Raw genomic sequence first — 25,609 nt, forward strand, 5'->3', positions numbered from 1 at the left:
CAAGGGGGAATTAAAAATGGTATCTTAGGAAAAATAAGAGGGAGAGAGAGACAGAGACAGAGAGAAGACATCTAAATCCGGAAAGCTCATTTTATCAATTTATTTATGATAATATAATATTTACAAATAGTTTGGCCATTCTGTGCTGTTTTGGTGTCTCAGTTCTTCCTCTACCCGGGTCTCAGCCTCAGCATCCATGGTTCATCAACATTCCTCAACCCATGGGCCAACAAAGGGGATAAATGATGCGTTCATCGATTCGATTCGCGTTCCTGAGACAACAAGGTCAAAACAAGCTTCGATCCCGCCAGCCTTTGGTTCCGGAGCTAATGTCGATCTCGGCAAGCTCCCCCAATGGAGCTATTTTTCTATGACGCGGTGATGGTCAGGGGAGCTGTCATGACGACACCGAAAACAGCCATGTAAGAAGTCTTTAAAAGTCTGCGATGGGTTGGTGAAATTGACATTGATCAAAATGAGAAATTGGTCTATACAACTCGACTTCAACCACCTTGATTAGAGACATCGTTCAACCACCAACATGAAGGGCAAAGACGAAGTCATCCAAGAGTTCAACGAGCTCGTCAACATGTCGGCCTCTGAGCTGGAAAAGTGGCTCAAGTCGGACGACTCCAACAGTGCAGGTTGGCCAAAGGAGGATGAGAACGGCGAGACGGTCGGACACGACAGCGGACGCAAGATTGTCGAGATTCTCAAGGAGAATCCCAAGAAGGAGGTTGAGAAGTACACGGACGAGCAGGTTGAGCATATGCGCAAGGTTGTTTCTTACTGGTAGGATTGTCCTTTACAGCCTGTTGAGGGCGATGCTAACTGTGGTATAGCAAGCGTCATCTCGCTCAAGAGACAAAGAGCAACAGCGAAAAGTCGGCCGAGGAGGTTAAAAAGACAAAGTCGTACGCATCGCTCAAGAACTGGGGTCACGATTTCCTCAAAGCTCAGGGGAAGGGGGACAATGAGAAGGAAGAGGAAGACGACGACGACAAGCAGGCCGGTGACAAGCGAAAGACGACTCAAAGTCAGTCCGGGCCAAACAAGAAGAGGGAGACTGCAAAGGGAGAGTCAGAGACCAAGGACGAGGAAGAAGAGGAGATAAGCGAAGAGGATGCGGACGAGCCGAAGGAATCCAGGACATCAAACGGCAAGTCAAAGAACGAAAAGACACCAAACAACAAGGACGAGTCTACTCCAAAGAAGGGTCCCAAGAAGGGCGAGACTGTGAGCTGGAAGTGGGGACAAGGGGAGCCAGAGGGCAAGGTGCTAGACGTCAAGGCTGAAGAGTAAGAGACCCCAAATTTGTGTGAGGGTATGTGATACTGACAGAGACCAGGACTTCAATCAAGACAAAGAAGGGTAATGAGGTTACGAGGAAGGGAGATGAGGAGGATCCGGCTGTCGTGATTGATACGGGGAAGAACAAGGCGATTAAGAAGAGTCATGAGTTGAACGAGAAATAGACAGGGTGTTAAGTACGAGAATGCCACTGAACAGTAGCTTAATAGCCATCAGGAAACAGTACACCTCGTGCCCTTCCATGCCCACTGATGACAACATTTGAATGACACTGGCAGCAAAAATGTTCAGCGTCAAAGATCATTGAATGAAGCAAAAAAAGAATTTATAGGAAAAGCCCGATGCGGGGGTCGAACCCGCAACCTTGAGATCGTGTACTCTGAGTAAGAGTCTCACGCTCTACCGATTGAGCTAACCGGGCGTCTTCGCCCAGGCATCAAGCCCGTCGTGAGATGGTGTTGGAGGAAGGAGCCAGTAAGCTGTCTTATACGTGGCTGCTGCCTCTAATCGTAGTATTCTTACTCAGCATAGATTGCCCGCCAAGGCACGACATCATCTTCAGGTACACCAGATTCGAAGCTTGGATTGAGTAACAGTTCAGTTGCTTTGGGCAACCAATACTTGGCAACACCTAATTACACAGAAAAGTAGTATCTCTACACTCAGACGACAGGCTTATCCAAATACAGCCCAACTATTCAATCGCTTTGACTCAAAACAACAAAACAACACCTTCTCTGTAGGGTAACTTTGGAAGCTTACCTACCGTCAGCGGGGTTGCGACGCGTCCATCCACTGTGGGCCGCTGAAGCGCGGCGGGGGGCAGCAACAGCGGGCGCTGAGGGTGTGGGGGAATTGCCCGCCCATTGTTTCATGATGTCGCTTCGCTTTGGTTGGAGACGAGAGCTGAGAGCGGGCGGCGCAGCTGAAGGAAGCTTTGCTATCATCAACACAAACTCTCCTCTCTCCTCTTCGCTAGAGACGCTTCTCCTCCCCGGCCGTCTCTCTCTTTTCTTCTTTCTTTATTCTATCATTCTTTGACTCATTTGTTTCTCGTCTCTGGTATATCGCGCCTTTCGTTCCCCCCGCTTGCGTCACTCGCGATATGCTCTCTGCGCTGCCTTCTCGACCGCCATGACAAGTCGTCCTCCATCATGTGAGAAGCTCAAGATGCGATAGACACATCAGTAATTAACCAAACTTGCTCCTAGGATTGAGCCGTCGATCCGTGTCCGCCGCGCAATCCATGCCAACGATGCCACCCTCCTCCGCCGAATCCTCAAGAACCATCCCTCTCTACTCCTCAACCCAGACTCGTCACCCTCGGGCCTCTCCAATTCCAGCATGCATCTGGCCGCTCAGCTAGGCCACCGCGAGATATGCGAAGTACTCCTAGAGCTTGGTCATGAAGATCCATGCCCGGCCCTCAATGAGAGCCATCAGACGGCGCTGATGCTCGCCGCGGCTGCTGGACACACCGAAGTGGTGCACCTCCTCTGCGAGCACGACAAGACGTGTATCCTTCGTCGCGATATTCGAGGTCGCGATGCTGTCATGGAGGCTAGCCTGGGCGGCCATGACACCATCCTCCAGCTGCTCCTCACGTACGTCCCAGGCGGACCCTACGATGCCGTCCGGCGTTCCGACGTCGAGGGAAACACGGCGCTGCACTTTGCGAGCGGGAACGGGAACCTGCTGGTGCTGCGGACGCTGCTGGCGGCGGGCGCAGACATGCACAAGCGCAACATCTGGAACTGGACGCCGGCTGCCTACAGCGCGACAGTCCAGGCCGAGGTCTACCTCAAGGGTTTGGTCAACGAGGTCGGGAAGCGGCAGCAGCAGAAGAGGGAGATTGAGACGGCCAAGAAGGGCGCTGGACTGAGAGTCGTTGACCCCACGAGTGACGATGAATGAGGTATTTGGGGAGGAGGGTTACTCAGTGATGATTTGTTTTGCCAAGATGCGATGTCATGGTTTCACCGGCTGGGCTGAAGTGCACACATGCATTCTTGATTCACGTTTCTACTAGCAAGCTGCGATTCGCCATGTTTTCTTGTGTTACTATATCACGACCTTTTTTTTTTCACTCAGCAGGCACGGAGTTAGTCTGAATTGATGTTTTACCTCTGCTCTTCAACTTGACTTGTTATCAGCTGGTTGAGCTTGTGACGCTTACGGCCCTGAATCAGGCTCTCAACCAGTCAATTCACAACAGGGCCATCCCCAGTAAGACCCGCCGATCTCATGCACAATTACAGATGCAGGCTTCTTGTTTCAAGGAACCAACCTTTCACAGGCTCTGACAGGCTGACGGGCCCTCTTTGAGCCTCACCCATCCAGAGTCTTTCGCCCGGTCAAGTGATGGGCGGGCTGCGTGCCATGCTCATGTGTGACGCACCATGGTACCGGTCCGGCCGCGTATCACAGCAGACATGACATGGGCCCAGTGCCACGCGCCCGGCTCTGCTTTCTTGAGACTCTTGTTAGCCTTTGTCTAGACAAGCCCCTCCCTTGGATGCCCTCCCTCTTGACGTAATGACTGGTGAATCACTTGTAGTTTATGGGTTGTCTCGACCCCAAAAGACAGACACTCACCACCTCGAGCCGTCTTGACTCTTTTCTGACTTGAATCATGGTTCAACACTCGTTACTTGATCATGTCCATTCCTCTGCCTCAGCCAACTATATATTGGACAGCCTCGTCTTACTGGTCTCCTGCCTCTCCTCGTGAGCACTCATCAGCCTTCTCAGCTCTTCACCAAAGCCTCTCTTTGCCTCAGACGATCCTCCTCCATGTCCAGCTCCGCCTCCGCACCTCTCCGCTGCAGGACCATCAACGACGTCAACCTCCCCGCGCCCGCGACAAAGCTCATCATCACCCAGCACCTCCAAGCCTCCCGCGACTCTCCGTACTGGGCCTGGATCATCGTGGGCGCCTTTTACGACAGTGACAACAACATCGTCTGGAGCACAGAGATCTTTGCGGGTCACCTGGACGTCGAGGTCGACTCTGACGAGGAGAGCGGTGATGGTGAGAGCGTGAGTGCTTCGTCTGAGGTTGGGCTGAGTGACTCTGAGGACACGGATTCAGCATCAGGTACGTCTTGCTTCTTGCACATGGGATGTAGACCATTCACTCCCAGAATTGGTCTATATAAACCCCCAGTACCCTCCTCGAGCTCCCCTTTTTCTGATGGCTGTCCAGACATCTACTCCTCCGGCTCAGAAGACGATCTCAACATTGGTCTCCCTCATCGATACCGAGACGAAGCTCCTCCTGCCCCCGAAGTTCGCCAAGTCTACCCTTACTGGTACGAGAGTACGCCATACGTCGAGCCCTCTGTCGATTCCTACCCCGCGAACTACGCTCCCCTCCCCGAGACCTGGGACCCGACGCGTCAAGGGCCAGTACCTGGATACTGGCAAGCCTCGTTTGATCCAGAGATTCGCCGTTGGGTTCACACCTGGCAGCCCTTGTGTTGACGACCTCCCCTTCCTCCCTCGACCTACCTCGTCACGATGTCCGGTGGCTGGAACCCCGTTTCTGGACGCGATGCGTCTGGTGCTCGTCCTACCTTTGCTCCCGTTGGTGCCCCCATGCCGACGCAGGGGCAGCCATACATCCCTCACTACGGGGGACCCGCGCCTCAATACCACGGTTACGTGACTTACACCGGTGGCATTCCCTACAGCCACCTCGCCCCGCCCACCTACCCCATGCAACCTCCCATGGGTGGGTTTTACGCTCAGAAGACGTTCGCCTACCAGCCCAACGGGACAGGCAATGTCCCTCGACAACCTCAACCTCACCCCGCCATCGACACGAACATGCCAGCCGCCCAGATGACCAACTCCTCCGGTGGAGTCGGTTGTGAGCCTGGCTACAACTACTTCTTCCCTGCTGAGCATGCCAAGATGCACGTCTTCAAGAGCAAGACACCTCCCTGGCAGCTCCCCGAGAACACGCAGATCCCCTTCATCGCCTCTCACGTCCCCTGCGGGACAAAGCTGGGCGACCTGCTCAAGGGATTCGGCTGCACCAACCCGGTGCCCAAGAAGAACCTCTGCTTCGAGGTCTACGCTGGTGGGAACGGGAAGTGGTACAAGGGATTCTGCTTTGCTGGTGACGAGAAGGAGCAGCTGAAGAAGACGATCAAGGATGTTGGTTGGGGGCCGGACAGGACTGGGGAGCCGGGCGCGAAGCCCATTGTTTGTCTTTGGTTCTGCAAGGGTTGATGGAGTTAGGAGATACCCCTGGGATTTTTTTTCGTTCTTCATGGTTTAGCATTGGGAGTTTGAGGCGCTTAGAGGCGTAGTTAGGTGCATTGGTCTGTTTTTCATAGTGAGCTTTGTTGCTGATGTAAATTGATTGCTCATCTTTTGTACACGATGCTTCATGAGGCCGTGAAGTAAGATCTTGGAAAATGTTGTACGAAACCTGGCACAATAGGCCATTACAGTGAGGGTAACCGGGAGTCTCTTAATGGGAACCTTGCAATGGAAACTCAGCTTCAGGGTGTTACTGACTACTATCCAGGGTAGTTGAGCCAGGAGGTTTGGATCTGGGTTGGGGTCATTGAGAGGTGGAACGGGAGCTTTCTTAAATTCGAGGCGAACATACTTGAAGCAGGTAGAAAGAGATGACCCTTGAGTTCTCGTTGATGTGCTCAACTGTTCCTGGCGTGGATACTGTGCGACATGTGTGGCGGTGAGGTGGCTATTTCATAAGGAACGGGTATGATATGAACTTGGCATTGGTTTTTCTTTTTTCTCATCTCTTAGTGAAGCTAGTACGGATATTGCAAATCTGAACATTTTTTTATGCCAGAACCAGTACTCGGCAGAGCCCTTATCACCTTGGATTACCTAGTCTTGAGGTATTGCATGATATCAAGTAGGCTTCACTATCTTAGACTATTGATACTAATAAGGATACATTAATCTTCATAAAGTATTTATGTATTATATAAAGAATTAGGAGAGACTTCATTGCCTTGGATCATCCTCCGTTGCTCTACATGAACCATGCTCAGTCACTCTACTGTATATCCTCTCTGGTTTTATAACACACTTATACTAAATTGCCTTCCCAGTTCAAACGAAATATGAGAGCACGAGAGTCAGCAGAAAGATAATTGCAAGACAAGAGTAAAAAGAGAAAACGACACAAGGAGATTGCTTGAGCAGGAATCCATGCTCACACTTTACTCCCTCCTTGCAGCGGTCAAGTCCGAAGTGTCACGATGGTCTCAGCTGATATCAAGCCCAATATGAAATCCCCACCAGGGGGTAAGCTAGTCAGACGAGGTTTTGTAAAATTTCACCTTGTCGCCCTTTCTCATGTCGTTTGAGAAGGATCATGTTATCACGGCATGCGCCAAGGGCTCCCCACATGGGCGAACAAGGGTGAGCCACAGCGGAGACGAGGAACTCGGCACTTGGCCGTAGTGGCAATGATGTCATAGCCTGTTTCTTAATGACCTGATGGAAAAAGACCAAGTCAAACAAGGAAGGAGGAAAAGAGTCTAGCCCAAGGAAAAGCATCGCTTCCCCAACTTCAACTCCGCACGGAGACCCCGCAAGATGTGGAAGCGGTATGGAGAGAGATTCTAGGCAGCAGAATAAAAAAGAAGAAGTTGGGGAGAAGAAGAATTAATTCGGTTGCCTGGAAGTTGCAGGGGTAGGGGATGCAACGTAGTGCGGCTCTCCGGGAGGGATCTAGAACCACGTCCATGTGCGGCTGCATCAGTTGGACCAGTAGGATGTTAATTCTCTTGGAGTTTCAATGTCTTTAGCTCGAGGAACGGGCGAGGGATTCGGTTGACATGCCGAGAACCGAGAGACGGTCAGGGGACTTTGTTCCTGTGGGTGATGTCCCCCTGAGTAGTCATGATACTCCAATTAATGGGCCAGGGGAGAGTTACTCCAACGCAGGGGAAGGGTGAAGCCATCGTGAGATTGTCTGGGAGTGACTACTACGTTGTAAGAACACCTTGATGCCCGACCTCGCTTAGAATCAACAATCAAAGAAGGAAACTCGAATAAGCCATGTCTCACCGTTCTCTCAGTCAACCTCGAAGGATCTGACAGCTCCTACAAGTCAAACTCAATTCGAGCTGCCAAACTCGACATGGCGTCCACCCGGGAGGCGTTTGATATTCAACCCGCCTCCAACGCCCGATCAACCTCGATGTGAACGCCCGCGCTAGCATTCATCTCCGATTAAATCCCCTCAATTTCTAGGCTGAAGCATTTCTCTCATGGTGAGTGGTTGGATAGCTAGCGTAAGGCGTTCTTGGTCTGGAAACCCCGACATCTAACCCCGAGATCTGGGCCATGATAACACGCCACTAAGGTCTCCATGGCTGAAAGAGGTTGGACCGGAGATGGAGCGGACGGGAAGTTTGTTCCGGGGTTGAGTCAAATGTCAATTCAAGATGTTGGTGGGATCTGACCAACGGCCACGATGTATTCATGGACATGGTTGCATCAGGATCAAAGGTTTAAACACAATTGAGTACGGCCGATGGTTTAAACTAGTCCCCGTGAGAATAAAATGATATTCTCGAGCCTCACATCCATAAAGGGATCTCCATGTCATGACACCAGTGGCTGGTGAAGGATTCAAAGGCGAATACCTTCACCGATACACCCTCCACAACCACTGGAGGGCGCTAGGACAGCAACAAAACCATGTGAGCTTATTCAATGGGAACAACCGCATCAGGTTATCCCGCTCGCAAAGTTTCACCAATGACATTCCCTCGCTTGCAAGATGCGAAAAATGACTCGTGGGGTCTTTTTATTCTGCTGCCTTGCGCTTGTTTGACACGGACTCTCCAGCCAAGCAGCCAAGATCAGCCGCTTTCGTTACTAACGGGAATAAACAATTGTCTCCCATGTTCCTTGTTTCAGGGAAAGAGTTGGGCGCAGGGCTTTTTTCGTATACGGTCGTGATCAGCAGTCGAAGGCGAGAAGGTGGTCGTTTATCTTGATGCCCAGCCGGGAAACGGATGCAGTACTACACTACACAGGAGACGCATGCCGTCAGACTCACCCTCAGAAATCACAGAGAAAATAGAGACCCCCTCGTTAATCTGATGTCAGAGGTAGAGAGTGTCGTTAGTTGCCGTCCCACACCCCCCTTGTCAACGGGAACCGTCCATCCATTCAAGAGCCTCGAAATTCTGCTGCCTGGCTTCCAATGTCTCTCTTTCTCGTCTGATGGGGACCGTTTTTGGTCTGTTCTCAGCTACGATCGTGGCGTGGGAAAAGATCTTCTCTTTATTGTGGATCGTGGCTTGCTCGTTTTTGTTCACTTCATGTTGATCTTTTCAGTCAAGCAAGTCTTTCAATTGCGACGCAACTTGGCAGGAAAAGCATTTTTCGCAACGGGCAAGCTTTTGCCAAGGAGATAAGAGAAAAAAAGGTACACGATTGACTAACAATTGGCACAGCATCTCACCGCGTAACGCGGTTAAGAAGATAGGAACCGCCACACACCTCTTGGCACACCTCTTGGCTATCGGCCCGAACAGGGGCCCATGTGCCGAGAGGCAAGCAGGGGATGCCATGGATCTGCGGAGGAAGACTCCACTTCTAAGCTGGGGTTTGTTTTGTTGGAGGAGACTGTGGAGAATTGCACCTCGAACCACGACGTCGAAACTCGACTCTCTTTGGGCCTCAGAAGTTGAGTGTGTTCAGTGGAGAAGATCACATTGTGGAGTGTAACTGCTCTATACGGTTATCCGTTTTTCGTATAGTATGCGGGATACTAGCGTCCCCGCGGAGACGGGCTCCTTGTCCATTATGGCCATGGTACACCAACTCATGACACGCCCCCGGTGATCTCCTATCCCCGGAAGCTGCTTGAACTTGGAAACGGCTGTGGGACGGGGGCAAGCACCTGGGGTTACTCTCCTCCATGGAGGACAGACGGGCTTCTCCATCTGGGGGATCGACGGGGAAGACCAAGAGACACAAATACCCGTCGTGTCGCTCCTCATTTCCCCAGATCATCCACTTCATCTTCTCCATTGTCTCACATAAGAAGAGTACAGACTCTTTTAGGACTCTTCTTTGGGTCCAATCTTGTTCCTTTTACAGAGTTTGAAGCGCTGCTTCTTGATTGACGCCCACAATGGCTGATCACCAGTATGTCAAGCTCTTATCTGGAGAGAGCAACTGTTGACAATCGCAGACCAAAGGGCACTCAGCCCGATGTCATTACTGACGACCGACCCATGAAAATGTCCCACGACGATGAGAAGCCTTCCGCCACTATGGCTGAGCAAGCAGCCGACCTCACCACCAACCTCGAAGCCAAGTACGCCCTCCTCAACCCTCACCACATCTTCTCCTCTAACAGCAAACCAGAATCAAGAACCCCCTCGAGGGAATCCCCAAGGCCCAACTAATGGCCGACGTCGAAGCCTGGGCCGAGCGCAAAGGTCTCACCGACCACATCCCCGTCCTCAAAAAGGGCGCCCTTGTAGCCCAGAACCCAAACTCTATCCGCCACATTGACGGAGAGCACAAGCTCACAGACCGGGAGGTCAAGGTCCTCGAGCGAGAGGTCACCCACCGCTGGGACATGCCCTGGAAGCTCATCCTCACCATTGCTACGTGCTCCATCGGCGCTGCGGTGCAGGGATGGGATCAGACCGGTTCCAACGGCGCAAACATCTTTTTCCCCGAGGTTTATGGCATTGGTGGTAAGACTACAAGAGACAAGCTTCTGGTTGGTATCGTAAACGCTGGTCCTTACATCGGTTCTGCGTAAGTGTTCCTCATCAGCTCAATAAACTCACCACTTACATGAATAGTTTCATCGGCTGCTGGCTCTCCGACCCCATCAACAACCTCTGGGGCCGTCGCGGCGTCATCTTCTTCTCTGCTCACTTCTGCATCTGGCCCGTCATCGGTTCCGCCTTCTGCCACACCTGGGAACAGCAACTAGCCTGCCGCATTCTCATGGGTATCGGCATGGGTGTCAAGGCTTCTACAGTGCCCATCTACGCCGCCGAGAACGCTCCCGCTTCAGTACGAGGCGCCCTCGTCATGTCATGGCAGATGTGGACAGCCTTTGGAATCTTCCTGGGTACGGCTTTCAACCTCGCAGTCTTCCACGTCGATAGGTCCATCAACTGGCGTCTCATGCTCGGAGCCCCTTTTATTCCTGCAGTGCCGCTCATGTGTCTGATCTACCTCTGCCCCGAGTCTCCTCGTTGGTACATGAAGAAGAACAGGTACCCCGAGGCCTGGGAGTCTCTGATGAAGCTTCGACACGACCCCATCCAGGTTGCTCGCGACATCTACTACATCAGCGCCCAGCTCGAGATTGAGGACCAGCTTGTTGGACAGACCAACTACGTCAGCCGCTTCACCCAGCTCTTCACAATCCCCCGTGTCCGCCGTGCTTCGCTCGCTGCTTTCACTGTCATGATTGCTCAGCAGATGTGCGGTATCAACATTATTGCTTTCTACTCTACCACTGTCTTTAAGGAGGCCGATATGACCGAGTTCCAAGCCATGCTTGGTTCCTTCGGTTTTGGTCTCGTCAACTGGCTCTTCGCTTTTCCAGCCTTCTGGACTATCGACACTGTAAGTTAAACATCTACCAGGAACCGTTCACAGCTAACAACCTCCAGTTCGGCCGACGAAGCCTCCTCCTCTTCACTTTCCCTCAGATGACATGGACCCTCCTCGCCGCCGGTCTCTGTACCCTCATCTCCACCGACACTGGCACCCTCCGAACCGCCCTGGTGTGTCTCTTCGTCTTCATGTTCGGCGCCTTCTACTCCCCCGGTGAGGGTCCCGTGCCCTTCACCTACTCCGCCGAGGTCTTCCCCCTGTCCCACCGTGAGACTGGCATGGGCTTCGCCGTCGCCACATGTCTCTTCTGGGCCGCCGTCCTTGGAACCTCCTTCCCCTTCATCCTCGACCGTCTGCAAACCGTGGGCGCCTTTGGTCTGTACGCAGGCTTCAACGCTGTCGCCTTTGTCATGATCTTCTTCTGGGTCCCCGAGACGAAGCAGCGCACCCTCGAGGAGCTCGACTGGGTCTTTGCCGTTCCCGTCCGCAAGTTTGCCAGCTACCAGCTCCGCGTCGCTCTCCCTCACTGGTTCAAGCGCTGGATCCTCTTTGACCGCACTGCTAAGAAGGAGCCCTTGTACCACTTTGAGACCATCGCCAACGTCAGCAACTCTGACATTGAGACTCCTGGTGGAAAGATGTAAGATGCTGGGTGGGATGAGGATATGACTGATACCCACTCGTTGAGATTGTTTTGAAGTTTTGGTTGCATTTGGGGGTGTTTTGATAGGAAGCCTGAGATGTAACCTGCATTGAGAAAATTACATATTTTGGGCACGTCTGCCCTGAATAGCTATAGCGTAAATGTCTGATTCACATAAAACCCGTACTACTTCTTCTGTGATTGTATCTGTTCTGTTGAAACCGCTGATGCCATGTGGCCATGAGACCAACACGCGGATCACACTACTATGGTATCGGATTATCCTCTACTAAATATGTAAATAAAATATTATAATATCATGGTTATCATTCGCTGTTCTAAAGGCCATGGAAACTCGAGAAATTGTGTTAGCTGACATGGTATCTATATGGAAGCTTTCCAGTGCCCTGGCTTGCAACACACAACCAAACCCATGATTCAACACATCATAATATCTATGCTCTATAAAGCTTGCTCCATCAAATTACAAGTGAATCTACTGCTTCTCCCCCTTTCTTCCCTTCCAGTGCTTTCTCATAGCCTTCAACAACCCCCAAGCCAAAATCCGATAAACTACCACACAAACCGCCAAGATGCCCACATTCACAACTGGATCGACGTCAAACTTGTAAAGCTCCAGTACATCCTGCCCGGTCTCGATTGGACACCTTCCGTCAGGCAGTCGCTGCGCATCATTGCACGTGAACTCGACCCCACGGAGAGAATACGGCGCGACGGCACGGGTGGCGTAGCGGATGGGCGAGAGGTAGTTGAACCCCTTGAATAGCTCGGGCATGTCGATGGAGAGAACGCCGGCCATACTGTTTGCGACAGATAGAAAGATACCCATGACGTTGACGGCGAAGCCCGTGTGTCCAAAGAGAGTGTTGAACATGATACCCAAACTCTCACCGCACGAGACGATGCCAAAGCACGAAAAGACGCAGACAAAGTACATGGTCACCGTCCGCGGCAGACCAACCGCAATAGCGCCGAGGACACCAAAGACCAGACAGCTGACGATCTCAAAGGGTACCTCGAGGATGGTGTAGGACGCCAGGAACGCCTCGACGCTGTAGACTCCGTCGTCGTCTTCCCTGTAAAAGACGTCTCGCTCGTTGGGGTACACAGCCACGTTCTGCAGCATGCCTACAAAGTAAAAAGCACCTATCTCCTGCACGAAACCCATTCTGTTCTGGACTGAGTAGTAGTCGTTGTGGAGGGGGGCGAAGAAGAGGGCGAGAACGATGGCTAGACCGATGACTTGCATGAGGCGGGCCATGATGAGTTCGGGCTGACGACGGGTGTTGATTATGGCGCGGTGGAGGAGGAGAGGGAGTGAAGTTGTGATTGAGGCTCGTTTGCGGATGAGGGCTCCAAGTTCGGCTGGGGTCGAAAGGTTGGCTTTGTTGAAGGATCGTCGTGGAGTTTGTTGCTTCGGTTGCAGTATAGCTGTCGGGGGTGAAGTAGACTGTCCCTTCTTCTCTGTGTCTTCGAGATTGTCTGTCTTTTCGTTCCCTTCATCTCGTTCCCGAATATCAGGGAGTCGACCACTCGAAACACCATCTTCTTTCCAGTTTTGGATCAACCTCTGCACTCGTTCACGAGATTCAGCCTCTCTCTCTTCCTGCTGCAAGTCAACTGTAATCATATCCAACGCAAAGTCTGCCGGGTTCGTATGCTGAGGGCAGTCATAACCATGACGTGCCAGATATCCAAGCATGTCTTTTCCAGGGCCAGAGTAAACCTGCGAGCCGCCTCGCGCCAGAAGAAGTACGTTGCCAAACTCCCTGAACAGATCAGAACGAGCTTGGTGGATGGTGAGAATGAGAGTTCGTCCTTCGTTGGCAAGTCCTTGCAGCACTTCCATGATGGAGTTTGCCGTAAACGCATCAAGACCTGACGTCGGCTCGTCGAGCAGCAAAATGCGAGGGTCAGTCAACACCTGGACAGCGATGGAGACACGACGCTTCTCTCCTCCAGAGATACCCTTGACCAGCTCGCCACCAATCAGGTTATCAGCGCAGTCTTTCAATCCCATCTTGAGCAGTACTTCTTCGGCTCGACGATTCTTCTCTTCCTTGCTCATAAAAGACGGAAGACGCAGTCCGGCCGCGAACCGAAGTGTTTCACGGACTGTGAGGGACGGCAGAAGAGCATCGTCATCTTGGCAGACGTAGGAACAGACAGACCGAATGACCGAATCTGAGGGAACAGCGCCATTGAAGGTGAGTTTTCCGGCTGGGCGATACTTGGTGCCCATCGAGTTTCGTAGTCGCAGAGCCATGGCGTTGAGAAGTGATGTCTTGCCACTCCCCGACGGTCCCATGATGACGTTTAAAACTCCAGCATCAAAGGTCGCATTGACAGGGTTGAGGATTGTCTTGGTGGGCAGCTTCTTGCCAAGCGGACTCCTCTTGTCAATCTTCAAGGCGAAATTGTCAAGTCCCAGGTCGATAGCGCGAACATCGGCGATAGACCTTGCCGTCATCTTCTCCTTTCCGGCAGACAAGTCGGTATCCGAGACACGAGGACGAGCAATCGTCATTTCAACCTTGAAGAAGTGCAGCCCGATTGTTGAGAGTACCAGGAAGAAGACGACAAAAGCCACCATGACGATGATGGGGCGAGAAACCCAGTTGCTGGGGAAGCCAAGTGACTCCATTACGTATTTGCCGGTGTACTGTTTACACCTTGAGTCGGATTCTCCACCAGGATAGGGACAATCGTAAAAGTTGCCTTCGAATTCGTTCCCAGCGTATGCTCCAAAGGCGTAGAACTAGTCTTGTTAGCATGAAGGCATGAACTGCGCAGGAGAATCCCAAAGCATACCGTGTAAGTAATCCACTTCAACCATCGCACATATACCGGAATGCTGTTGGCTTGAATAAACATGCCACAAGCCATGCTCTGCAACGTAAACACCATGTTCGCGATCAAACTCGCTCCAGGAAAGTGTCTAACTGCGGCTACGCAAGTCATGGCACAGGTCACAGCGATGTACTGGGTCAAGAGACTAATGGCGAAGAAGATGAAGAACTTTTCCACATCGCGGTCGAAGCCTGCCATGAAATAGAGAATTACGGAGAAGAAAAACGGCACGGGGATATCTTCTGTCGGCATTCGGGCCAATCTTCGAGAGAGGATATAGGGCAGAGCGTCGACACAGTCCTCTGACGATTCACGGTCAAAGGTCGGGATGTCGATCGTCATGCGGTACACCTCAAAGATGAGGATGAGATAGCCCTGGAGACCGGCTGCAGTGTACAGTCCACCTTGTCGAGATCGGATACCGGGTTGATCACGGCCGAGGTCGTAGAAGAGATAGCCCGTCACCAGACCCATGAATATGGACTCCATAATGGAAGCCATCATTCCCAACGGGTCGCGATATGTAACCTTGAGGGTACGATCGGTAAGAACAGTTAGCTGTCTCGCGAACCCGGCATGTTTCTCTGCTCGCTTGTTTCGTTTCCGGTGTCGAACATCGATGGACATGTCAAGCGGTGTGAATTGCTTTGCGCTTTCTTGGTTCCACGCGGTCTTCAGCTGCTCAACTCTAGCGGTTGTCTCTTGTTCCAACTCGGGAGTGCGGTTATCGACAGCGGCAATGTCGATGATGAACTCGGCCGGATTCACAAATGGAGGAAGCTGATAGCCGAGATCTCCAAACCAAGGAACAGAGTCCTTGACGGGCCCTGAATAAACAGGGCTGCCCTTGGTCAGGACGATCAAGTTATCAAAGAGATCCCAAATCTCGGACCGAGGTTGGTGGATTGTCGTGATGATGGTTCGGCCCTTTTGAGCAAGCTTCTTCAACGTTCGGACGAGTTGATAAGCGCTTGTAGCGTCGAGGCCAGTGGTCGGCTCGTCGAGGAAGAGGACGGATGGGTTGGCTAGTAGTTGAACGCCAATGCTGGTTCGTCGCTTCTCGCCGCCAGAACAGCCATGATGTTGGGAGTTCCCAATGCGAGTATTTGCGCACTCCTTCAGACCAAGCTCAAGAATAACTTCCTCCACGACTCTGGTTCGATCTTCGGCAGTGGTTGACGGGGGAAGCCTCAAATTGGCCGAATACTTCAATGTCTCCCTAACGGTGAGGGTCGGCAACAGAATATCCTGCTGCATAACATAGGCATGGCGAACGCTATGTACCCCAACCTGATCGTTGAAAGTAGCGACTCCGTCCTGGCTGAGCCTGGGACTCATGACTCGTTCTGCAACAGTGTTGAGAAGAGTCGTCTTTCCTGAACCACTCCCTCCAATGATGGCAGTCAATGTCCCTGGCTGGATATCTGCATTCACTGAGTGAAGCAGCGACTTCATCTTGGGTCTGGTGTTGAACTTGTTCGCAAACAGCTGTGGGTACGTCGCCGGCTCAACCCATGATGGTGCCGTATCAACCGACACGGCAAGGTCGCGGAGCTGAACCCGAACGGCCTGTACATCGTCGAGAGAAATGTTTCCCGCGCCGGATAGAGAGAAACGTCGACTGTCGCGCTGCTGATTGCTAGGTTCTATCGATGTGTCCAACGAGCTCGCCCTGTCCATCTTTTCGATGTCGACGGCGTTGGACGGGTCATGATGAGGCATCTTGGTTCAACAACGGTATTATCTGTTGGTCCAAGCTCGGGACATTATGGCAGCTCGAGTCGAAGCAAAATAGACCTGTAGATTGAAAGCTTTGGTTATGCGAGGGACTGTAGTGTTGGTTGTTAATCAGTCTATGACGCCGCAGCACATGATCAGTGCAGAGAGGAGAGTTGGGATGGATGCCAAGTCTAGATTTCACATGGACGAGGTAAACATTTCATATAAATCGACCCATAGCAGTTTTTAGACCATGGACAAGAATATGTAAACGAGGTCCATGGTAAATACCCGCCGCCAGGATCTTATTTGCCGTAAAGAGCTCCATCCTTTCTAGGCGAGGTGTCGAAAAGTGAGGTGACGGCCGCTAAAAGTTACGGTGGAGATCTAGCCGCCGAACCGAGGGCGGGGAATATTCATTGTCGGCCGCCAAGAAAAGATCCAGAAGCATCGGGGGCAGCGCTGTCAAAGGGCCGAGATTGGGGGGCGTCTGCGATTGGTGGTTTTTTGCAGTTGGTGGTGGTGGGAAGCTCTGGCTGACGTGGATGAGGAGAGGGAGATGAGCTCGGAATGGGGCTTTCCCGAGGGGAAGCTTGGACGGTCTAGGGACAAAGAGGGAGGTGTCAAAGATGATGGATGCATGATGGAGGTGGTTGGTGACGGTAACGTAGTAGTTTTTACCTATTTAATATTTTGATATGACTGTGATGCCCTCTTCCTTGAGATCCATGATATTGTTTGGGCTAAAGAAGCGTCCGTTGAAGATGTTGATAGTTACTCTCTAGCGCCATGAAGCACCCCTCCTCAGGGTCCTGTTGGGCAAAATGGCACGATACTCTGTCGAGTTCAAATGAGCTCCCACGTCCAACAAGCACAAAATCCCCTCGCTAATCAAGCCCAACCGTCGATCCCCTTGCCACATTCTTCCCATTAAAGTTCTCGCTCCACGTCGGCTGCGAAACGAAGCATGCGCCATGTAACGGCTTGCAGCTCGCTTAGACACGCGATCATGCAAGTTCGGCCGACAACCACTTTGAATGTCCGGATATATTGGAGTATCCGTAGCCCACGCGGACGATTGACGCCGGTTTTGCTCGATTCGGCACTTGAGGGTCGTAAGCGAGGTCTGGGCTCTCGAGTTTCATTTGCGACGCCAAGGATCATGTCGTATACGATACATTATTCGCGACTTGGACCATTTCTAGAATGGCGGCGGCTTTGAGATCTCGGGTGCAGCATGTAGGGGATCAGATCTGATGTGACTGTTTGAGGTACTTGCTCCGTAATGTGTTTGACTGCCTGTGAAATATCTTGCCAAGTGTGTTAAATATGCATAAAACCTTGGCGGTGTGTTAAAACTAACTAGAATGGCAGCTAAAATGATCAACACCTTGAAGTTGAGTACAGTGCATTTAGTTGTGTCTTGAACATGATACCTGTACCCATGTGAAGCTATCACCAGAATATTGCTCGGCTGGCTAAATAAACATCCTTCCGCTTCACAAGCAAAATTAACCCCCCGTCAACAGCACCACGATCCATGGATAACGAAATGCATGTCTTGAATAATTACTCCGTCTACAATTCTGTAACGACACATTCAACTGCCGACGGCATCTTACAAACCCCACAATTTCTCCAACCTCGATCGCGACTTTCTTCACCACGTGAACACTGAACTTGACTCGTACAACCTCGAAATGACGACATCATCTCATCAATCTTGTTCTTCATTAAAACGTCTATGAACCTGCTGAAAAGATCATAACCAACCTGTTTCTATCCGTTTCGTTTGTTACTTGGCCCTTACTCCGGTACGCCGTCTTGTGCATATTCATTAGTTTTGCCTCCATCCATCGCAGTGGCTATCCATCATGGATATCAAACTGTCCGCTTCTCCGTGATCGACTCGCCCGATGGCTTTCCGGCGATGAAGCCGTTGTTTCCAGCGCCCAGCTCGAATACCTTCTTTCCGCGCAGCCACGTCTCCTTGACGCGCCCGGTAAACTCGTGTCCCTCCCACGGCGAGCAACGGTTCTTCCACCGCATGTCGCCCTGCGTAAACGTCCATTCGTCCGCGTCGTCAAACACGCAAATATCGGCATCCATACCGGCCTTCAAAGCACCCTTACGGTGTGAAAGACCAACCTGCGCAGCCGTTGCCTGGCAGCAGAGACGCACGATGTCGGTGATGCTGGGAGTTTGGGAGAACTCGGCGCGCTTCTTGGCCGCCGTATGAAGGATCGGAAGTCCGAGTCCTACAGAGGAGATGCCTCCCCACGCAGCAAAGAAGTCACCTCGGCTCTGTTCCTTAACCACGTCCTCCTGTTCTACGACAACACCAGAATCCTTGTGAGGCATGGCAGGTCGCTCGTTCTCGAGGTGCTGGGGGAGCAGCTTTAGCTGGGGCGTGCAAGGTGAGTGATCCGACACGACGGTTCTGATGCACGAATCCTCTGCCACAAGCTCCTCCCAGAGTCCATCGCGGTTCTTACCCTCCCGGATTGGCGGGCAACACTTGTGTCGAGTGTCACCCTTCTCAATCTCCTCTGCCATGAGACCAAGGTAGTGGAAGCACGTCTCAGCAGTAATGTTGATTCCAGAAGCGCGAGCCGCCTTGAGAAGAGGGATACACTGCGTCGCCGAGAGATGGACAATGTGGAGATGAAGCGAAGGGGCGATATGTGCCTGACTCAGGATCTCCTCGATGGCATACGTCTCAAACGCAGGAGGCCGAGACTCGAGGAAGGTCTTGTATGCGTTGAGTTCTCCAGTTGGCGCCAGAGGTGCATCCGAGGACTGAACCGCGTCGCCGACGGATTCGGCGATGGGAGGGATCATCTCGGCGTGGAACATGAGCGTCGTTGGCGTGTCCTTGAGGGTCTCCATGGCGAGGGCGACGTCCTTGGCGGAGATGGCCGGAAATTCGTCAACCTGTGCGAGTCAGTTATTGTCGCCTCACGTTTTCGGTCCTACTTACACCTGACTCGATCAAAAAACCCTTGAAACCTCGAACACCAGCATCCACCAAAGGCTTCAGTTCATCCGCATTTCCAGGGATGACACCACCGTAGAAGCCAACATCGACCCAGCACTGACCTCGGCTGGCCCTGAGCTTCTCCTCAAAACCATTGAGCGTCGTTGTCGGGGGAATCGCATTCAGTGGCATGTCAATCACAGTGGTGACACCGCCGCTGGCAGCTGCGCGAGTGCCAGTCCAGAAGCCCTCCCACTCGGTACGGCCAGGCTCGTTCAAGTGAACATGAGCATCGACAAGGCCTGGCAAGAGGAGCTTAGGGCTGTGGTCGACATACTCGGTGCCAGCTGGGAAGCTGGAGGAGGGGAGGATCTCGGGGATGACTGAGATGATCTTGCCGGTGACAGGGCTGACGACAACAGTAGCAGGTGTGACAACGAGAGACTCATCAGGGAGAGTGACGACGACCCGAGAAGAGACGAGGGCAGAGACAGGTCCCTCGATCGATTGAAGAGTGTTGGCGGCCGTCATGATGAGTGGATGAGAGTCGAATCAAAGCCAAGAATGGGGGATAAGATAAAGAAGGAAGAAAGAAAGAAGAAGAAGAGAAAAAACACAGTCAGGGAAAGTCAGAACCCCCCTGTCACTTCAACAATCCGGGGAAAACAGGCAAGGTAGCAGTTCTACCTCCCGAGTGTGGAATCGATTCGTCGGGACTTTTTCCTTATCTCTGGCCCTCCGAACAGGAAGCTTGGGGCCGGCGGGATGGTGGGGTGGATAAGATAACAACGGCGGCGGTGATATCCAGGAACAACGACTGGTTCTCGAGAGAGAGTTTTCTCTTATCAGACCCCAACAAGATCGGATCAAGAAGTACCGAGGCAGAAGATATAAGGCAGAGCAACGAGTGTTGACGCCTCCAGGAAAAAAGCCACCCCCAGAATCCGGCGATGGCTTCCCCTTCTTATCTTGCGCCGCAAGGACCCCTCCATCGGTGTTTTGCGGGGTTTGAACAAGGGAACATAAAAAGAGGTCCTAGCGTTTCTGTTATTCGATCAAAACTGCCCTTCTCCCAATCATTCTTCCCTGTTACGTTCTGAATGGTTCTGAATGGCTTCGTCCAGCAGACACCGAATTCCCGGAATGCCTTTTGCTTATCAGCCATAGCCGGAACCGGCCCACTTACAAAAAAGCTTGGAGAAAAAACCAGGGTCCATCCATCGGACTCGGCCGGGTACCGTTGATAACCGACCAATCAGGGACTCTCACCGCCGGCGGCGTGGTGATTCAATCGAGTAACCATCGAGTAATGAGATGGTCGTCTACGAACCGGATGCTTGCTTGACAGGAATGAGTGCTCGGACGGGGGCATGGCTTTTGCTACGACGCTATTGAGGCTATTCGGGGTCTACGGAGCGGTCAGGGCTTGGTCGAGGCCGGTTGTTTGATCGGATCAGGTACAGTATTGCATGAGGATTGCTCACGCAGTCAGCAGGGCATCATCCAAAGACCCGTCTAGCTCATGACTTGCATTGGAAAGAGGTTTCTATCGAGTAATACGCTCGGATCGCCGTGTTCCGTTTCGTTCTAGTCTCTCCTCAACTAACAAAGTCACTCCGCGGAGTTGCGCGTTCTCTATCCCTCATGACCACCACCTCGGAAACATCACTTTGGAACACCTCAGAATTACTCGATCGAAACCCAAGAGTTGAACACGTCTTTTGTTTTTTCCTCGTACAGAGCAGGATCTAACCACATCCATCCTCAAGCCCCTCCAACCCCGCAACCCGAGCCCTTTTCAACTCCTCGGTATAAGATAGGTGGTCAGTTATATGCGGTTTTATATCGGCAAGTCGTACAAGTACAGGTACAGTTCAGTTCATGCATGCATCACTCGCGTCCTTCGTCTTTCTCTTTGACTTGTAGAATCGTCTTTGTCAAAGGCAAAAGGACAAGACAAGACAAGCAAAAAAAGGACAAACCATACACCGTTGCTCATCCCAGCCCACCAGTTAACAACCCGTCTTATCTCTCTTTTTTGCCGTGTCTCGTCGCAGAAAATAAATAGTGATGTCGTTATTTGTACACGGCGGATGGCTCTCCATCCGCCCCTTCCTCGTGGCCTCCTCACTTCTGACGCTTCAGTGACTTGTGTGCCATCTCGATCAAGCCGTCCTTGGCCTCGCTCTCGGGGAAATCCGCAATCGATGCAATCGCCTTGTCCACATACTCTTGCGCGAGAGCCCGCGTCTGCTCGATACCGTCGCTCTGGAGCACCAGCTCACGTGCCTAGACACACCCACCGGTTAGCATCGTCTCTCCAATAGCACCCTCGTGAAGGGGGATGTGCAGAAGCGCAAAGCGACGTGATTCGTCAAACAGGACAATCAATGGAAATGCAACCAAGCTTACCCTCTCTACGTCACCCTCCTTCTCAAACTTGCGGCCAACGAGAGCTCCGAGCTCCGGCATCTGCTTCCACGCAAACAGCAGCGGTGCTGTCGCCAAGCCCAGCTCCAGATCTGCCCCCGCAGGCTTTCCCAGGTCTGTCCCGCTCTGCGTGTAGTCCAAAAGGTCGTCCACCAGCTGGAACGCCAGTCCCAGGTTGCGTCCGTACGAATAAGCCGCGTCAACCGTCACGGCGTCCGAGTTACCCAGCAGAGCCGCCGCCCGACATGACTTGGAGATGAGAGAGGCCGTCTTGAGGTATGTCTTTTGGAGGTAGTAGCTGACTGTTTCCTCGGACCACTTGGGGTTTCGCTCGTCACGCTCCGTGTTCTTGAGCTGCATGAACTCGCCCTCGACGAGGTTGGCGATGACAGTAGCCAACAGCTCGACGACCTCGGGGTTACGGAGACGAGCGAGCGCAACGGATGCCCGGCCGAGCAAAAAGTCACCAGCCAAAACAGCCATCTTGTTGCCAAACTCCAAGTTAGCCGACGGCGAACCTCGTCTCGAGATGGAATGGTCGATAACGTCGTCGTGAAGCAGCGAGGCCGTGTGGATCAGTTCCGTGATCTCTGCCAACCGCCGCTGGCTGGGGAGAATATCTGAATTGGCCTCGGGAACCTCTGGCTCGATGGCCGAGATCGGCTGGGCCGAAGGGTTTACATCGGCGAGGATCTGGACGGGAGATATCGAGGTGTCAATGCCTCGGCTGGTGGGCGTGGGAGCAGTGGGAGGTGCCTTGGGGCAGAGGTAGGTAGCCCTGCTCATGAGGAGGACGATCAAGGGCCTGACGTGCTTGCCCTCGGCCTGGGTATAGTACTTTGCGGCGCGATCGAGTGAGGGGTGACCAGAGCCCAGAAGCTTGCGGATGTTGCCCGTGAGAAACTTCATCTCCTTGGCCACAGTCCGGAGGGGGTCGACATGCATCCTATCCTTTGCGGCCTTCTTGACGACATTGCCCACGACATTGGAAGCGACCTGGACGGCGGCGGCCCAGGCAGAGTCTCTTCGGGGACTGGTGTGAAGGGCGGCTCTGTGTATCCTCGTGGGACCTCGACCAACGGTCAATTGTCTGCACAGCACGCACGCGGGCGCCCTGGCGAGGGGAGAGGCAGTCAAGCCCGTCCTCGTCATCATTGATTGTCTAGCCAAGGCATCGCGCACTACCGAGGCCCCCGGACGGAGCTGCATCGCGGCCGTGTGCGCAAAATCGGGCAGTTATTAATATCGGAAGATGTGGAGGGGAAACGGTGAAGCTCTGAATTGGATCACCGCATTCGACAAAGAAGCAATTCGTTTCCACAAGGAGTCGTCGGTCGAGTCGCTCGGCAATCGAGGAACCGCGAGGGATAATTTTTTCTCTCTCGTCGGTTGGTGGTTTTTTTGGACTTGGTTATTTCTGTTCGACCCGGCGGGACCTGACCTCTAAACTTTTTCCAATCGAGCGAGCGAGAGCCCGCCCACCTCAGCTTCCTCTCTCTGGTTGTGGCTGCTAAGCCCGGGGTGTTCGCGGATCCGTCCGGCGAAGCACCCGACGGGGGTTGAGTGAATGAGGATGTGTGATTGGCCAGATCTTGACCTCGCTACGGGGCCGTTGAGCTACGGCGTCAGCGGATAAATACGCTGACGCACGGGGTTTTTAGTGATGGAGGTGCTGGAGTTGGAGGGATGCCTGCTAGACACATGTTCGCTGCGACGTAGGCATCGACTTGACAACTTTCATTCCAACGGCTCGCGCTCTCATTCAGGCTGAAATACACATTCTATCTCTTGCGCCTGTTCAAGGAAGAAGCATGGTGTTACTTACGATAACGCCCTCCATCGTGGAGGCCTTGGCGATCCAAGAATCCTCCAATTCAGAAGCTGTCGAAGCTCATCATGACGACAACGAAACCGACACTCCCTCGCAGGCCGAGCAAGAACCATCATTAGACGAGCCTGAAGTTGGAAAACCCATATCCCATGGGCAGATTGTCGATCTCTGGAAGAACCTCAAAGCGCAAGGCAACTCGGCCTATACCCTCGAACGGCTCCTCCGCGGCGCATCCATCTACATCCCTCCTCCACCTCCCAAGCCTGAACCCGTGAGTTCAACGTCTTTCCTACTAGCGCATGTGCTAACAGCTCTAGTCCCCCGAATACAAAGCTCTCATGGCCCGTCTGCGCCGTGAAGAAGAAGCCCGCGCCTACGAACGAATGATCAATCCTGTCCCGCACCTTGAAACCTTCCACAACCGCTTTCCCCACGCCGCATCCGCATTTGCCGAAGTCAACAAGCCCACCTCTGCCAGAGACACCGGCGACGACGAAGATGCCGCGATGAACGAGGTGCACCGGCAGGTGACGCTTATAATCAACTTCCTCATCAGCATCGCCGGTGTGGCGGCCACGCTGTGGATCGCGGCGCGGTGGTGGAGTCTACCGTCGAGGCTGTTCCTCACGTTGGGAGGGAGTATACTTGTTGCCATAGCGGAGGTTGCGGTGTATTCGGGGTATCAGTGGAGGATGGAAGAGGGGAAGAAGAAGGATCGCAAGGTGAGGGAGGTTAAGGAGGTCATCGAGAGTTGGGTTGTGGGTAAGGATGATGCACAAGATGAGAAGACGGTGTTGATTAAGGAGAAGGGAGTGGATGAGAATGATACGGTTAGGGAAAGAAAACCGGAACAAAAGGTCGATATATGATAGGGGATTCAATACAATTCTTAGCAAATCAATCATGTGTCGAGCAGCTAAAGCAGTTCTCCATTGCGCTGTATACTGTGAGACTGATCGCTGGGTACCTACCTAGTAAGCCATTACGCTGAAGACCTTGCAATTAATCCAATTGGCATTTATTTACTCATGACGGCCCTGCATCATAACATCTAAACATGGACAAATCATGTATTTCGAGTTCCACAGACCGGGGGTGATATCATGGCTTGACAAGGTGGGATCGCACCATGTGATTACGCGCCAGACGCGACTCGACGCGTCGAGTGGTGGGGCCTTCAACATCCGCATCATTGCTCAGTGACAACAACATTTCAACTTGTACGCGGGGAGGATCAGTTGGGTCATTTTCTCTTCAAACACTCGTTTTCTCCTTTTAATTATATACCTCGACTAGGAGTCGTCTTTACCTTCTTTAGCCCGAACACTCACCGATCTTGTGCGACACGAGGTTCACGACTCTATTTCATTGGACGAAGCATGGCAGCTCGTCAACAAACAAAACTGTCACAATGTACGCCGATTACCCTGATTCTCCATGGATGACTTCGAATCTGACACTCTTCAGGACCAACAGCTCAGCGCCTTCTGCACTGCGAATGCGCGCCAAGCCACTCCGAACATACGGGAAACGGAGTACGACCCGAGAAAACTCGCCCAGGGAACCCAGTCCGAAGAAGCGACGCATCTCAACAGAGGAGACATCTTTAAAGAAACAGAACACCAAGGACGATGACACAGAATCGCCATCACTCCCCCAGATTACAGCAACAGGGGGCAAGGACTCTCTAGCACCCACGGCGAGCGACAGCAAATCGCCCAAGGATGTCGTCAAGAAGGGTTCAATATTGAACTTCTTCAAACCTGTTTCTTCTTCATCATCCACAGTCGCTCCCAGTCCAAAGAGCGACGAACCACAGCCCGAGTCCACGCCACCATCCTCCCCTCCACAGCCACCACGGATAGAAACTAGGAGAAAGCCACGAATACTGCGGTTCGGGGGCTCATCATTACCCACAACCAACAACGAAGAGACAGAAAGCGATGCTCAGGACGATGAGGAAACCGAAGGAAATCGAGAGAAAGGCAGGGGATCTACGAGATCACCATTGAAGGAGCAGCACACAACAAACACAACCACCACAAAACCGAAGAAGCCAAAACCACAGACCGTCCAGACAACACTCAACATCTCCTCCCAAGCACCCTTCTCCGAGTGCAAGGTCTGCAACACAGTCTGGAACCCCCTCTACCCAGACGACGTCAAATACCACACAAAGCAACACGCGGCGGTTTTACGGGCAAGGAAGAAGAAGGAGAGCGAAGCATTATAG

General features: G+C 52.6%; 9 protein-coding genes and 1 non-coding gene across 10 annotated transcripts; 6 read left to right on the forward strand and 4 right to left on the reverse strand.

Annotated features, from left to right (window-relative positions):
- Positions 1–541: 541 nt before the first annotated feature.
- LRP88_03395 (ankyrin repeat-containing domain protein) lies at positions 542–3,225 on the forward strand (the record flags this gene model as incomplete). Its single annotated transcript, XM_083240016.1, has 4 exons — positions 542–792; positions 843–1,298; positions 1,349–1,459; positions 2,523–3,225. 4 exons carry the CDS (start codon positions 542–544, stop codon positions 3,223–3,225), a joined length of 1,521 nt encoding a protein of 506 aa, XP_083105146.1.
- On the reverse strand, positions 1,647–1,732 carry LRP88_03396. The gene has a single exon. It is a non-coding gene; the product is annotated as a tRNA-Lys (tRNA).
- Positions 3,226–4,104: 879 nt separating the features above from the next.
- LRP88_03397 (uncharacterized protein) lies at positions 4,105–4,794 on the forward strand (the record flags this gene model as incomplete). The annotated part of the gene is made up of 2 exons (XM_083240017.1): positions 4,105–4,408; positions 4,517–4,794. The coding sequence occupies 2 exons, from the start codon at positions 4,105–4,107 to the stop codon at positions 4,792–4,794; spliced, it is 582 nt and encodes a 193-aa protein (XP_083105147.1).
- A 36-nt stretch (positions 4,795–4,830) lies between these two features.
- Positions 4,831–5,547, forward strand: LRP88_03398 (uncharacterized protein; the record flags this gene model as incomplete). Its single annotated transcript, XM_083240018.1, has 1 exon — positions 4,831–5,547. One exon carries the CDS (start codon positions 4,831–4,833, stop codon positions 5,545–5,547), a length of 717 nt encoding a protein of 238 aa, XP_083105148.1.
- A 4,046-nt stretch (positions 5,548–9,593) lies between these two features.
- Positions 9,594–11,549, forward strand: LRP88_03399 (sugar porter family MFS transporter; the record flags this gene model as incomplete). Its single annotated transcript, XM_083240019.1, has 4 exons — positions 9,594–9,637; positions 9,688–10,089; positions 10,137–10,914; positions 10,962–11,549. The coding sequence occupies 4 exons, from the start codon at positions 9,594–9,596 to the stop codon at positions 11,547–11,549; spliced, it is 1,812 nt and encodes a 603-aa protein (XP_083105149.1).
- A 495-nt stretch (positions 11,550–12,044) lies between these two features.
- Positions 12,045–16,099, reverse strand: LRP88_03400 (P-loop containing nucleoside triphosphate hydrolase protein; the record flags this gene model as incomplete). Its single annotated transcript, XM_083240020.1, has 2 exons — positions 12,045–14,327; positions 14,381–16,099. The coding sequence occupies 2 exons, from the start codon at positions 16,097–16,099 to the stop codon at positions 12,045–12,047; spliced, it is 4,002 nt and encodes a 1,333-aa protein (XP_083105150.1).
- Positions 16,100–18,019: 1,920 nt separating this feature from the next.
- Positions 18,020–19,646, reverse strand: LRP88_03401 (allantoinase; the record flags this gene model as incomplete). Its single annotated transcript, XM_083240021.1, has 2 exons — positions 18,020–19,072; positions 19,167–19,646. The coding sequence occupies 2 exons, from the start codon at positions 19,644–19,646 to the stop codon at positions 18,020–18,022; spliced, it is 1,533 nt and encodes a 510-aa protein (XP_083105151.1).
- A 1,596-nt stretch (positions 19,647–21,242) lies between these two features.
- LRP88_03402 (trans-hexaprenyltranstransferase) lies at positions 21,243–22,697 on the reverse strand (the record flags this gene model as incomplete). Its single annotated transcript, XM_083240022.1, has 2 exons — positions 21,243–21,404; positions 21,528–22,697. 2 exons carry the CDS (start codon positions 22,695–22,697, stop codon positions 21,243–21,245), a joined length of 1,332 nt encoding a protein of 443 aa, XP_083105152.1.
- Positions 22,698–23,714: 1,017 nt separating this feature from the next.
- On the forward strand, positions 23,715–24,245 carry LRP88_03403 (endoplasmic reticulum-based factor for assembly of V-ATPase-domain-containing protein; the record flags this gene model as incomplete). The annotated part of the gene is made up of 1 exon (XM_083240023.1): positions 23,715–24,245. One exon carries the CDS (start codon positions 23,715–23,717, stop codon positions 24,243–24,245), a length of 531 nt encoding a protein of 176 aa, XP_083105153.1.
- A 542-nt stretch (positions 24,246–24,787) lies between these two features.
- LRP88_03404 (C2H2-type zinc finger protein) lies at positions 24,788–25,609 on the forward strand (the record flags this gene model as incomplete). Its single annotated transcript, XM_083240024.1, has 1 exon — positions 24,788–25,609. One exon carries the CDS (start codon positions 24,788–24,790, stop codon positions 25,607–25,609), a length of 822 nt encoding a protein of 273 aa, XP_083105154.1.

The sequence above is a fragment of the Fusarium phalaenopsidis genome (assembly GCF_050370095.1).
Source record: "Fusarium phalaenopsidis strain FUZ10S chromosome Unknown contig_32286, whole genome shotgun sequence".
Lineage (NCBI taxonomy): Eukaryota > Fungi > Ascomycota > Sordariomycetes > Hypocreales > Nectriaceae > Fusarium > Fusarium phalaenopsidis.